Consider the following 12,785-nt stretch of genomic DNA (forward strand, 5'->3'; position numbering starts at 1 on the left):
TACTTGATCTCTTTATTTAATTAGTCCAAACGGAAATTGGGTTTCTGGTAATTCTTGTTAGCGACAGAAAATGATTACGATCAGCAGGGCGCTTTCATTAATATTACAAACGATATCTTGTTAAAGCATTTGATAACAAGGATTTTAAAATTAGATAACAAAGTTAAAATATTTTTAAGCACAAAAGACGTGCCATGTTAAATTTCTTCCTTAATGAGATTGTAACGTCTGACATATTTTTTTTTCAAAATGATTATTAATGTTTCAGTTAAATAAGATTGAACAATGTGTTTCCTATTCATTTTTACCTTATATTTTGATTTTGTTTTTAATTTGCGACAAAAGCGAATGCGTTCATCATGTCCATGAGCAAATATCTCGGACACCCAATTGTTGATTTAAAATGCGAAGATATAGATCTGCATAGCTTTTATAAGCTTTGGAGCGTTCAGATAGTTATCAAAGGTATCGGGATTATAATTTAGTATGCCAGACGCGCGACTTGTCTACACAAGACTCATCAGTGACGCCCATATAAAAATAGTTATAAACCCAAACAAATACAAAGTTGATGTTCAAATGTATTAGCTCGAATATTACAAAAGGTACTCTAATCTGTAGAAATGAGCACACTAAAATTTGTTCCGTTGAAGTTAACTATTTAAGAATGTAAAACGCTACTTTTTGGAACCATTGGCTATCTATTATCCGAGTAACTGACTTCCGAACCGGGGTCTTTATGTCATCTATTATATGGTTCTCCGAGTTTTATGCATGCATCGTTGTCAATATAATGAAATTTAACTCGACTGTCATAAATGTGAGAGGTTAAGCTAGCTATAAAACCACGTTCAATCCACCGTTTTCCACATTTGAAAATGCCTGTACCAAGCCACGAAAATGATAATTGTTGTCCATTCGTTTGATGTTTTTTATCATTTCATTGGGGACTTTCCGCTTTCAATTTTCTTCGGATGTCAGTATTTTTGGGAGTTTACTTTTTACTATAATAGAATGTAGAGGGCAAATTTTTGGTACCATTAAATATATATGTTATCTGATTAAATAAATTCTGAGCCGGGGTCATTATATCATCCCTGATGGAGAATCTATTCACTCATCGTTGTCAATATAAATGAATTTGATGCGACTTTCATACAAGTGAAAGGAAAAACTAGCTATAAAACTAGGTTCGATCCACCATTTTCTGCATAAGAAAATGCCTTTAACAAGTCAGGAATATAACAGTTGTTATCCATTAGTTTTATGTGTTTGTACTTTTCCCATTTGTTAGGGACTTTCACTTTTAATTTTCCTTGCAGATCAGTGTTTTTGTGATTTTACTTTTTTGTTGGTACTCACATGAAAATACGGATTTTGTGTTATTAATATTTGCTGTTACAAACTTTTTAAAATTATTTAAAATAAGGTATGTATCTCCCTGATGCAAAGCTCTTCTTTGGCTTATTCTTTTTGTCCATTTTCGTTTACAGCTCTTCGTCCTTTTAATAAGCTTTGGATTTTCAAATATTTTGGCCTCAACCATTGATTGTCAAAATGCTCCTCATCTAGTGCAAAACAATTTGTACTGTTTATGTTATTGCTAGTTTTGCCATTTTCGTTAATATCCTTTTTTTTGTCATTTAGCAATCCAGATATGTATACATCACTTTGGTTTTTGTACATTCCATGAGGGTAAATCAAGGAAAGCAATATTGACGCACCCAATTAAAAATGTGTTATTCCTATTTGTTCTTGCATCCTGACTCTATGTTTAGACCAGATGACTTCTGTCAGAAGGACATGTCTACCTAAGATTCTAAAGACAAATAATAAATTAAGAAAAGGAAATAGAGAATATGCCAAAAAGGCAACAACCCGACCAGATAACAGCCATCAATAGGTCTTCAACACAGCAAGAAAATCCCACATCCGCAGGTGTGCCTCAACTGGCCCCTACATAAAAATGTGTACTATTTCAGTGAAAATGGACATCATACTAAACTCCAAAACACATAAATGAATTGAAATTAAAAAACATACAACACTAACAAAGACCAGAAGATCCTGATTTTGGATTAACAGCAATCAGGACACTAACCAAATCAAACCATTAAAAAAAGAAATATTTCCCCTCAAGAAAAGGAATTTGTAATAAGCTGGTAGATATTTGTAGGTGTAAGCTCAAATAGGCTTATGATTATTATAGATTTCTCATGTCAGTGTTTCGAGGGCAACTATATTTGGTATAAAATTTCAGTTATGTGTGTATGTCCATATCTGGTTCTCATGGTAAATCAATCATAGTTAAGCTTTACTGGTCATAATATCTTCATGTAAAAGCCTCATGATCAGACATAATCAACTAATCTGGCAATACATTTTCTTATTTTTTCAATTCTTAAGATAAACTGAGGAATATGTTGGTCTATGACATAAAAAGATCAGAAATCTATCCACTGCTATATTCAACCAATGCCAATTAACTTGAATACATGAAATTTGATTATATATACTGACAATGGTCAGCTCTCAAGCAAACTTATACAGATTAAATGCCAAGAATGTGTACTCAAACATCTGTTTCAGATTTCTGAATCACAGCATGGCTATATACCTATATCATGGTAAGTTGTTCCTGTATTGTAAGGGAGACAACCTGATTATGCTTCTTATATTTTTAAGGTAACTAACAGGATTGTCATGGACATTTGATGTAATGTTCCTTATTTTTTTTTATTTAAAATATCAGGGTAACATGTTTTTCGTTTTTCTATCTACAAATTCTGGGATTTTTTTTGTAAGTTAGTAGGGTTCTATATGAAGACTTTACTTGTGACATTTCAATATTATTAACTTCCAGTTTATATCATTTGGCTTAAAGAAAAAATCCAATGAATTTTTACTATTTATTGTTATCAGTTTAATAAGGTAAACAACCCAAAATGAACACTGAAAATATATTTCCTTGGATTAAATGTCATTTAACAATATTTTATAAAATTAGAGTTTAAAAAGATTTCCAGTTTACTATGGCACAAAATTGATGACAAAGAAACAATAAATTCAAACAGTTATTTTGTTAACATTCAAAATATAAATTCAAAAAGTTGTTTTTATCAAAACACTTTAAAAAATATATAATCTTCTTGCTACCATGGATAGAGTTTGTCAGATACATTTAAAAAGATGTTCTGACATATGGAGATTACTAATTGTATATATTTCATACTATTCTAACTATGTAAATGATAAATAGATATAGATAATACAATAGGTACATATACACAAAATGAGAGGTCAAATTTAGTGTTTAGCTTATTTTCACCATGAACACAATTCCAGTAAAGTGAATAATCAGAAAAGAAACATGGGACTTCAAATTCAAGAAAACTATCTGAGTTACAGCTCTTTGGTCATAATTAAATGCTGGTCAGTATATACAAGTATTAAACAAATGGATCTGTGTTTATCATATAAATAACTGGCGACACAGAGATATGTCATACCTGCGTGTAATTTTGATGAGATATCTTATTCTTATACAACTGCATAACAAATATCAATTTAAACTGACCTATCCACAAACTTTAACGTCTTAACATAACAAAAGTTTCAAAGTCAATTGACCATAAGTGAGTGGACAAGGGAAATTATATAAAACTGCATTCCAAATACCATTGATTTTCCCTTAGTTATTTATAAACTAACCTAATCAAAAATAAAAAAATAAGCATTATTGACAGCACACGACAATAATATGTAAAATCAAAACAGTACATAAGTAAATTACATTAATATCAAACACAATCTACTTTATAACAAAAATACTGAACAGTGACACAATCAGCACTATATTATTTTCAAATATGTTTTTTTTAAATTTAGAGTAAAAAAAAAATCACACAATCATAATATGTGTTGGAATATAACATTGATTTTCATTCAACATATAATTCAAATTTTTGTTTTAAAACATACAACATAAAACCACTAAAACATTTAAAAAGTAAAATTTAAATTGTTTTTTGCTTTTAAAAAACATTGTATATTGGCATATTGCCTAAATTTTAAAACAATGGACCAGTAAAATGCTAACACAAATCAACCAAAAATTATATTCATAACCATCAAATTCCCACTTAAACTTACAAAAATATATACAGTTTTTAATCTTATTAAAGAAGTCCAATCTGATTTGCCTATTTAAATGTGATAACAAGTATATGTGTTATTATTCTTCAAAACAAAATTATGTGTAGCTGCCTTCTTTGAATTATTCTAATTATAAGTATAAAAATTCTATATGAATGAAATGAATACATTTATCAAAAAAGATTCTGGTATTGAAAAAACACCACTTATACCATGATTTTATACACTTTATTACTTTTTATTTGCTGCAATGTGACATCACAGATGTCTGCGTAAAACTTTTATTACACAAGTGAAAATGTGTGATGTAACAATGTGAAGGTGGTTGTTGAACGAAATCAAAAGTTAAGGTGTTGCAAACTTTCTTGGTAAGTGTCACTGATTTCCATATAGTTCAAAGTCTATATGATCCTAGCTATGATCAAATGTAAACTATAATCTCCTTTAAACTGAAAACATTGTGGAAGGACAGTAGATTTCATACCTGAGATTATTAAACCAATCATTTAATTATAGTCTATTATTACAAATTGCAATTGCACTTGATGTTCATGTATCTAGTATCAAAATGAAAGAAAAATGAAATTGCTGCCAATTGCGAGTAAAACATTGTAATTTATACTATCAAATATTTAGCCACAGATATGCAAGCACACGATAACTTTTTCTTGAGTGACATATTTTGTATGATGTTATATTGTCCAGAAATCACAATTAACATATTCTTGTTGAAATTTCAAAAATTTAGAAAATCAGTTTTATTTTAAAATCATTGAGGACAATAAAGGTCAACAATATTAGTCTCCCTATTTTGTAAATATATTTCATCATTGTTTAATTGAATACATTATTTCAACTGTTTCACATCTTTTCATTCTTGGGTCAGTTTTAGTTTACCACACTATTGGTTTTCTTAGTTAAAAATACATGATATTTATTAAAATAATAATTATTATTATGCTTCATCATCTTCTTTTCAATTTTCATATAAAATTTAATAACCAGTTATGTATGTAAAAATATAAATATTAGATCTAAAAACAGATCTTCATCATGTTCATAATGCATTGTAATGTTAAAATATATTCTGCCTGAAGTTTATTTCCATACTATGCAAGTTTCATTCTACCAAATCATATATGAAAACAATTAAACATGTGAAAAGAAACATTGCTTTCTTAATTTCATGAATGTGATACTACTCTTTCTTAACCTGACTAGATCTCATGTAGTAATGGGAAGGTGTAGAAAACACTTCATTCTTTGAACGTTCATTCTGTAGTATCAGACCCAGTCCAATAGCTGGTATGATGACTGGAGTCATGAGCAGGAGGATCCAGTACATCTGTGATATCTCTATAGCATGGTCAACAAAGCAGGCAGCCAGGATACTGAGGACTCCAAGTCCTGCTGCCTAAAAAGAAAAAGTTGTACATTAGAAAAACATTACTGAACTTACAAAAGTACTACAACCTAAAATGAAGGAATGTTTTATAAACTTTTAAAAATATAATAGACTTTATAATATAGATAGTGTGTTATAATGAGATGTAAAAGAATTATGTGAAGTTAGCAGTAACAGTTCAGTAAAGTGTCATCTTAAAACGTGTATTCAAGTTAAGATGTCCCTTTTTGATGTATAACTTCTAATTTTCCAAGATACATTGTTCATATTGTTGTAAAATTATATGCTAAAACTTGAACAAAGGTCAGCATTATTGAATAAGGGAACCGAACTGCCTGCGTAAAAAGAGTGCATATGGTGAAATGTTTTCTTTACTGGCTATCATTCAATGTGTGATCAAATTCTTAAAACATTGTTAAAGTGTACAAAACAACTTTATATTATCAATAATTTATGTAAGTGAGATCAATTGAGTCTTCCAAGAAATACATGCACACCTTTATACATGCATTTTTTTAATTTTTTATATCTATATAACTTACTGCTAGATGCGAAATGAAGAGAGCCTTCCTGTCATCATCCCGGAGAAAACTTGGTGCATACCAGATAACAAATATGGCAGAGAAATCAGATGCACACATCACACGAACAAAGTGCTGGTGTATGAACTGTGGGGTAGTATTCTGAAATCATATAATAAAATATAAATATTATGTTTTTACATATAAACATTTACTGTTGAAAATAACGCTTTTGGTTTTTTTTTTTAAATGCAAATGTCATTTTATCTTGAGCTGAGTGCAAGCCCTCTTCATATAATAATTCTATATTCAATTTAACTTTTAATTTGATACCATTGTATGGTTAATATTTGACTTTAGATCTTAAATAATTACATTCTCACCCATAAATATTTAGATCTAATAAATTGATTAACATTCAATTGAGTCTATAAGGTCATTTTTTGTATGTGTGTATTTATAGAACAACTTTACAATGCACATATGTCATGTATGTATGGAATGAAAAGAATGGTATTTTGATTTCCTTTTCTTTTTTTATATTATTTTCTTCATGTAAAATAGTGATAATACAGTCGTCACATGATTTTTAGAAGGAAATATAATACAGATATATTCTTTTATAAAAACACAGTTGTATTTGTAATACATACAATTTAATTTGTAACATAATGTGAAAAATAATGTAAATGATGGGTTATCTTTCTTAGCTAAAAATTAAACTAGAAAGTAAACAATCTGTAGAAAATTTTAATTACTACAATGTATAAAAAAAAAAATCACATACCATGAAAAATGTAATGACTGAGTTTGGGAATGCCAGGCCTTGTAGACCTACTAGAAAGATAAACAGAAAATGCACTCTCAGCAGGATGCTGACAAATCCCTTCTGTTCTCTACGTCCAACAGCTGGAGGTGGGGTGTGCATCTGGTAAACATTATAGAGCCAAATACTGATAAAAAATGGCAGCAAAAACCACAAGTTCTGAAAATAAGATAGCATACATGTACACATATATACAATATAATATATAATTCATTGCCATTGGGTGTTTTTTTCCAATTATCACAAGTATTTTTTGCAGTTTGCAATTCAGATTCTGTCATATTCTGGAAAGTTTTTAAAACCATACAAATTCATACAGCTTTTGTAGCTTACTATGCAGTATGAGTTTGACCAATTGCTGAAGGTTACAGTGACCTATATTTAATTGTCATTAGGTCTAATGTGAAGAGATGTCTCATTATATTGGCAACCTTACCACATGTTAATCGTCTTACTTTTAAATCAAACATTATGATAGGTTAATAATTATCTTCACAATTGACAACAATTGATATCAAACAAATGATGTGACTTCTTTTTTATTTTGGGGTATACTATGTATACACAAAATCAAAAATATTCTGAAATGACAAGTTCACTCTCACTTTTATCCATTCCAATTCCCTTAAAAAACATCATGAACATACAGCTTCCAGAAATAAAAATATCACAAGAGATTTAAAATCTGTATCATTTCATCAAAATAAAGACATATAAATAACTCGGCTTTACAGAAAATATCAGACGAACCGTATAATAATGAATGTAATGAATGGGTTTGTAAGCCTTAATTTTTGGTTGTTTTATTCCACAATTTTCTTTTTTGATTAGGTAAAACACATGCATTTTTGTCATTTCACTTTACAATATTGTTATTTTCTGTTGAATTATCATTTCAACCATGTTAACTGATGCTGATTACACAGAGACACTATATAAGGATCATTCATTATGTGTGTAAAATATCTCTCATTAATATCTGTTTTGATATTTCATCATTGTGACACTTATTTATCCAGCCAGTTTGATAAATATCCACTTGTAGCAACATAATCACTTGATAATGCTCCAACAGTAATACTTAAATGTTCCCATTATATGAACTTCATTTCTTTGTCAAACATGTCATACTGTTGAATAATTCTTACTCTGTTACAAAAATAAAATGTTAATGTATGTTATTGCATTGGCGGATCCAGGGAGGTTCGGGGTTGAAACCCCCCTTTTTAGGGGCCGATCAATGTATTTGAATGGGAGCATATAGCTCGACCCCCCCTTTTTAAAATGGCTAAATCCGCCCCTGTATTGAATTGTTAAATTTACACACACATAATGCTTCATTCAGAAATAGTGTGACATGAATGTACATATACTTACACCATGACCAAAGAACTTGTTTTTGTAGACTTGTCCATAAATCATTATCATCAACATAGGAGCTGTGCCCTGTAGAAACATAAAACTATCACATTTATAATGATGGCAGAAACAATGTGTTTAGCATAGTTATACAATGTAATGACATTAATAAAGTGTGCAATGTACATTTTGTAGTTATACAATGTATTACATTGACAATATCTGACAGTATAGTAATATTAGTAATAAAATGTAATGACATTGATAATGTGTTAATATTTTAGTGATTTATTATACTTTTTAAGTGAAGTCATACAACACATACAATGTAATGACAATGTGTTAAACGTAGTTATCATGATCATAAAATTTAATGACAATGAAAATGTCTGTACACATTTTTTGTTGTTGTAGTTATTTAATGTTAGACATGTTAGACAATAACACTGTGTGTAGTGTATTTACAATTTTTGTATATAGTTTTATGACATAGACAGAGTGTGTATGATCTTTAATGCCATTTACAATGCCTTTAGTTAAAATGTCATTTAAGCATGTTAAGTGACATGTACAACAAACAAAAACATGATGTATAATGGTATTCTACGGATTATCTTTATTGTGTAATTGTTACATTTTAGTACATGTATCATAGTTTTAATTGCATCTAGAAATTTCCATGCTATTCATATATGTTTTTTTATGACATGTTTTATCATATCTTACGAGAGTTCTTGACCACAAAATGGCGCCCTTGACTGTCTCATCACGAGTATCCCTGGTTAGATACATAAACATTGTCATTGCTAATTGACTGGCACCTGTACATCTGACAAAGAAGATCATTAATCCATCTGTTTTTCCAGAAACCTATAAGTCAAAACATTTTTTTTCATGATTAAAGTGCATTTATTAAGTGACTGAAATTCTATGCATTTTTAACTTAGGTAATACATGTATATAATCATGATAATGAATATCATTTTTGAACATATAAATTAATGACCACATAAATTCTGTTTGTGTCATTGGCACATGTTTTCTTTTGTTGACAACCATATCACATGTGCTCTTTTGGTGAGGAAAATACTAGGGGAAACACCTACATGTATAACAGACAACATGGTCTGACTATTCATACTTGAAATACACAGCTGCCAGAAAAAGTGTTAAACTTGGTTTATATATAATTCAGTTGGTAAGAATTTACAATGGTATGAATTGACTGTGGTACAAGTTAGCGATGGTATGAGTTTGCATTTATACCAGTTAGTTTTTAGTGGTACTACTCTGCAATGGTACAATTAACTATAATTTGTTTCTATGTATCATATTTATTTATTCATTACTTTGTACATTGTCATTTAGTTTTAGTTTAAATTTTGTTTTGCATTTGTCATTTTGGGGCCTTGCTTAGCTGCTGCTGACTATGCATATATGCAGTGTTAGTTTTACTCATTGTTGATGACATTTCTTTTGATTGTATATCAGTTGAGCCTGAGGTGGATTAGTGTCTTTTCAGGTTTTTGATTGTTCGTGATATTGACTTTGTGAAAACATTGAATATTGAAGACCTGTTGGTGACCTCCTGGCATGAGGCTCCTGCTGTTGTCTTCTCTAATAACAGACTTCCCAGTGTCCTACACGCTCCCTCTGGCGGTGTTGGGTGGGGATTGTTCTGGTGGTGGGATAATATTGTAAAGGACAAATCTCCATTAATCCTTAGGGAGTGTACAGGGATCCACTGTACACTTGCAGCCAATCAAGGGGTGCATCTAAATTGGTGGAATCTTGAAGTACATACATACATATGGTTGGGTTGTTGTCTCTTTGACACATTCCCCATTCTCAAGTTTATTCAATATCATTTTTTGAAGTTGGATCTGAATAAACTTTTATAAGCTGTGTGTTCTATAAGATTGATGTTTATATGCATTGATTTATTTTCAAACCATCTTGAATAATTTGATATCTGACCTGATAGCCAACCACATAATCGGGGAAGATAAACATTCCTAATGCTATCCATGTTGTAAACACAAGGTCAGAGATTTTAGATTTTGACCCTGCAGCTAATCCAACTAGAAGAGCTAATCCTCTGACAACATCAAATATACAACTATCAGTCATCTTGATACTGAGATTCAAAGGTAAACAACGCTTTCGTTGTTTTGCTTTTGGAGCGCGACCGGAAGTTAGTTTGAAACAAGCGCTTGAGGAGCGACCTCTTGTGGAATATGGACACTTTTGTCGAAAAGTAAAAGCTTTTAAAAAAACTTGCCGTTAAACCGCTGATTAGTGAGGGGCCTGATCATGCATCATCCTTTAAATGATAATAATCTTATCCTAAAAGGTTCCCAAATCAACTAATTGGTATAAATATTGATTTTGTTATCAATAAATTAAAAGCAAACTACTACTAGTAAATACTATTGTTATGTACTGTACAGTCTGTAGGCCTACATGTATACAAATTCATCAGTGGATCTTCAATCTGTCGATTATAGGTCTTGTTTTTCTATGACTGCTTATGACATTTTACACTAAATCCATTGACTGCTGGATGTGTACTGATTAATAAATTAGTCTAAGATGCATGATTTTTGTTGAGCCAGCAACTTTTGTCGCATAAAGCTCGACATATGGATAGTGATCCGGTGACGGCTACGGCGGCGGCGGCGTTACCTTACATTTTTTTTTAAAGCTTAATACTTTAGAGAGTGGAAGACCTGGATGCTTCATATTTTGTATACAAAGATGCCTCATGTTACAAAGTTTCTGCCAGTCACATGTCCAATGTTCTTGACCTCATCTTCATTGAGATTTTTTGTAATGTTAAATTATCTCTTAATATAAGTAATATGATAACTATATTTGGTATGTGCGTACGTTGCAAGGTCCACATGCCCGTCAGACAGTTTTCACTTGACCTCGACCTCCTTTCATGGATCAGTGAACAAGGTTAAGTTTTGGTGGTCAAGTCCATATTTCAGATACTATAAGCAATAGGTCTAGTATATTCTTAAACTATAATAAGTAATATATTTGTTGTATGGAAGGACTGTAAGGTGTACATGTCCAACTGACAGTTGTGATCTGACCTTGACCTTCATGGTTATAGTTAAGTTTATTTGTTTTTGTCTGTTTTTTTCATGTTATATACTGTATATATGTAATAGGTCTACTATGTCTCAGGTGTATGGAATTATTGTAAGGTGAACATGCCTTGCTAGATGGTAGGTGTCATCTCAGTTACCTTGACCCAATTTTCATGGTTCAGTGGTCAAAGTTAATATAAAAAAGAAGATGTGGTATGATTGCCAATGAGACAACTCTCCACAAGAGATGACCCATGCAGAAATTAACAGCTATATGTCACCGTACGGCCTTCAACAATGAGCAAAGCTCATATTGCATAGTCCAATAGCACAATTCAAACGAGAAAACTAAAGTCCATATCTTCTTTTCAAACTAAAAAATTGTTCCGGAGTTTTTATAATTCATTATTCATGATCATGAACAATGTAAAAAGAAAAAACATAAAAATACTGAGGAAAATTCAAAAAGGAAAATCCAAAATCAAAAGGCAAAATCAAAAGTCCAAACACATCAAACGAATGGATAACAACTGTCAAAATAAAATGCTTTGTTTAAAGGCGAGCTATTTATCAAAGACAAACTATGAATCGTATAAATGAGCTTTAAGGTGGTATGGGTGCCTTCCTCCATCTTGGATTGTAAAAAACAGAGAACCAAAGGTCCAGATTTTCTATCGAGTTAGCAAAATTTGATGCAGAAATGCAGATATTTAATGTGAATTTACAATTCAAAGAACCAATTTATAAGAATATAACTTATCAATATTAATATTTTTGCAAATGTTGATTTTTTTTTGTTGTTTTTAAAAAAAATAATAAATTGATATTTTTAGGGGAGGTAACTCTAAAACAGTGCATTTTCTGAAGGATTCTACATGGAATTTTTCTATTTTAAATTTTAGCTGAAAAACGTACGGTGACCCTATCTTTTCTTTTGAAATTCTCAAAGTATTTTCTGAAAGCTATCTTTTCACTAAGTTTTTAACAGTTCTGTCATTTTCTTTAGTTTCTAATCACAAAATTGTGTTTTTTCCTGTATAATCCATACAAAATGTGTCATTTTGTCACGCCCTGTAGCTTAAGAAAGTGCGCGGTGACCTATCATCTTTATCATATTTTTCAACATGTATCAATAGAAACTACATTTTGGCAAAGTATGAACAAATTCTATCATTTTTATTTTAGACTCCCATACCAAGATAAAAAATAAATAATAAATAATTCAAATATTTGCGGATCGGGTAAAACATGCTACCAGTTTTGTTTATTTGACATCGATTTTTTCATATATCTGTAGTGGTCAATCAACTTTTTCCGAAAATAAGTTGAGAGGGGGTTGGGATCAGTGAAAAAAATATATGAATTAAGTTTGTTTATTTTACATTGAACTTTTGTTGTCGTCCCTTATTGTCCTGTGAACT

The 12,785-nt window shown here is 30.5% G+C and overlaps 1 protein-coding gene across 1 annotated transcript; it reads right to left on the minus strand.

Moving 5' to 3' along the window:
• Positions 1 to 2,972: 2,972 nt before the first annotated feature.
• On the minus strand, positions 2,973 to 10,493 carry LOC134728269 (uncharacterized). The gene is made up of 6 exons (XM_063592817.1): positions 10,244 to 10,493; positions 8,993 to 9,136; positions 8,285 to 8,353; positions 6,869 to 7,066; positions 6,103 to 6,243; positions 2,973 to 5,569 (listed from the first exon to the last, which is right to left on the minus strand). The coding sequence occupies exons 1-6, from the start codon at positions 10,394 to 10,396 to the stop codon at positions 5,354 to 5,356; spliced, it is 921 nt and encodes a 306-aa protein (XP_063448887.1). The 5' UTR covers positions 10,397 to 10,493; the 3' UTR covers positions 2,973 to 5,353.
• Positions 10,494 to 12,785: the final 2,292 nt, after the last annotated feature.

Source organism: Mytilus trossulus, chromosome 8 (assembly GCF_036588685.1).
Source record: "Mytilus trossulus isolate FHL-02 chromosome 8, PNRI_Mtr1.1.1.hap1, whole genome shotgun sequence".
NCBI classification, from domain to species: domain Eukaryota; kingdom Metazoa; phylum Mollusca; class Bivalvia; order Mytilida; family Mytilidae; genus Mytilus; species Mytilus trossulus.

Excerpts from the sequence above, each read along its gene's own strand:
- LOC134728269 (XM_063592817.1), bottom strand. The coding sequence starts at position 10,396 with ATGACTGATAGTTGTATATTTGATGTTGTCAGAGGATTAGCTCTTCTA. Across the intron at positions 8,354-8,992 it reads TTTTGTGGTCAAGAACTCTC|GGCACAGCTCCTATGTTGAT; the intron begins GTAAGATATGAT and ends ATGTTTCTACAG. Across the intron at positions 6,244-6,868 it reads CAGTCATTACATTTTTCATG|AATACTACCCCACAGTTCAT; the intron begins GTATGTGATTTT and ends ATATGATTTCAG.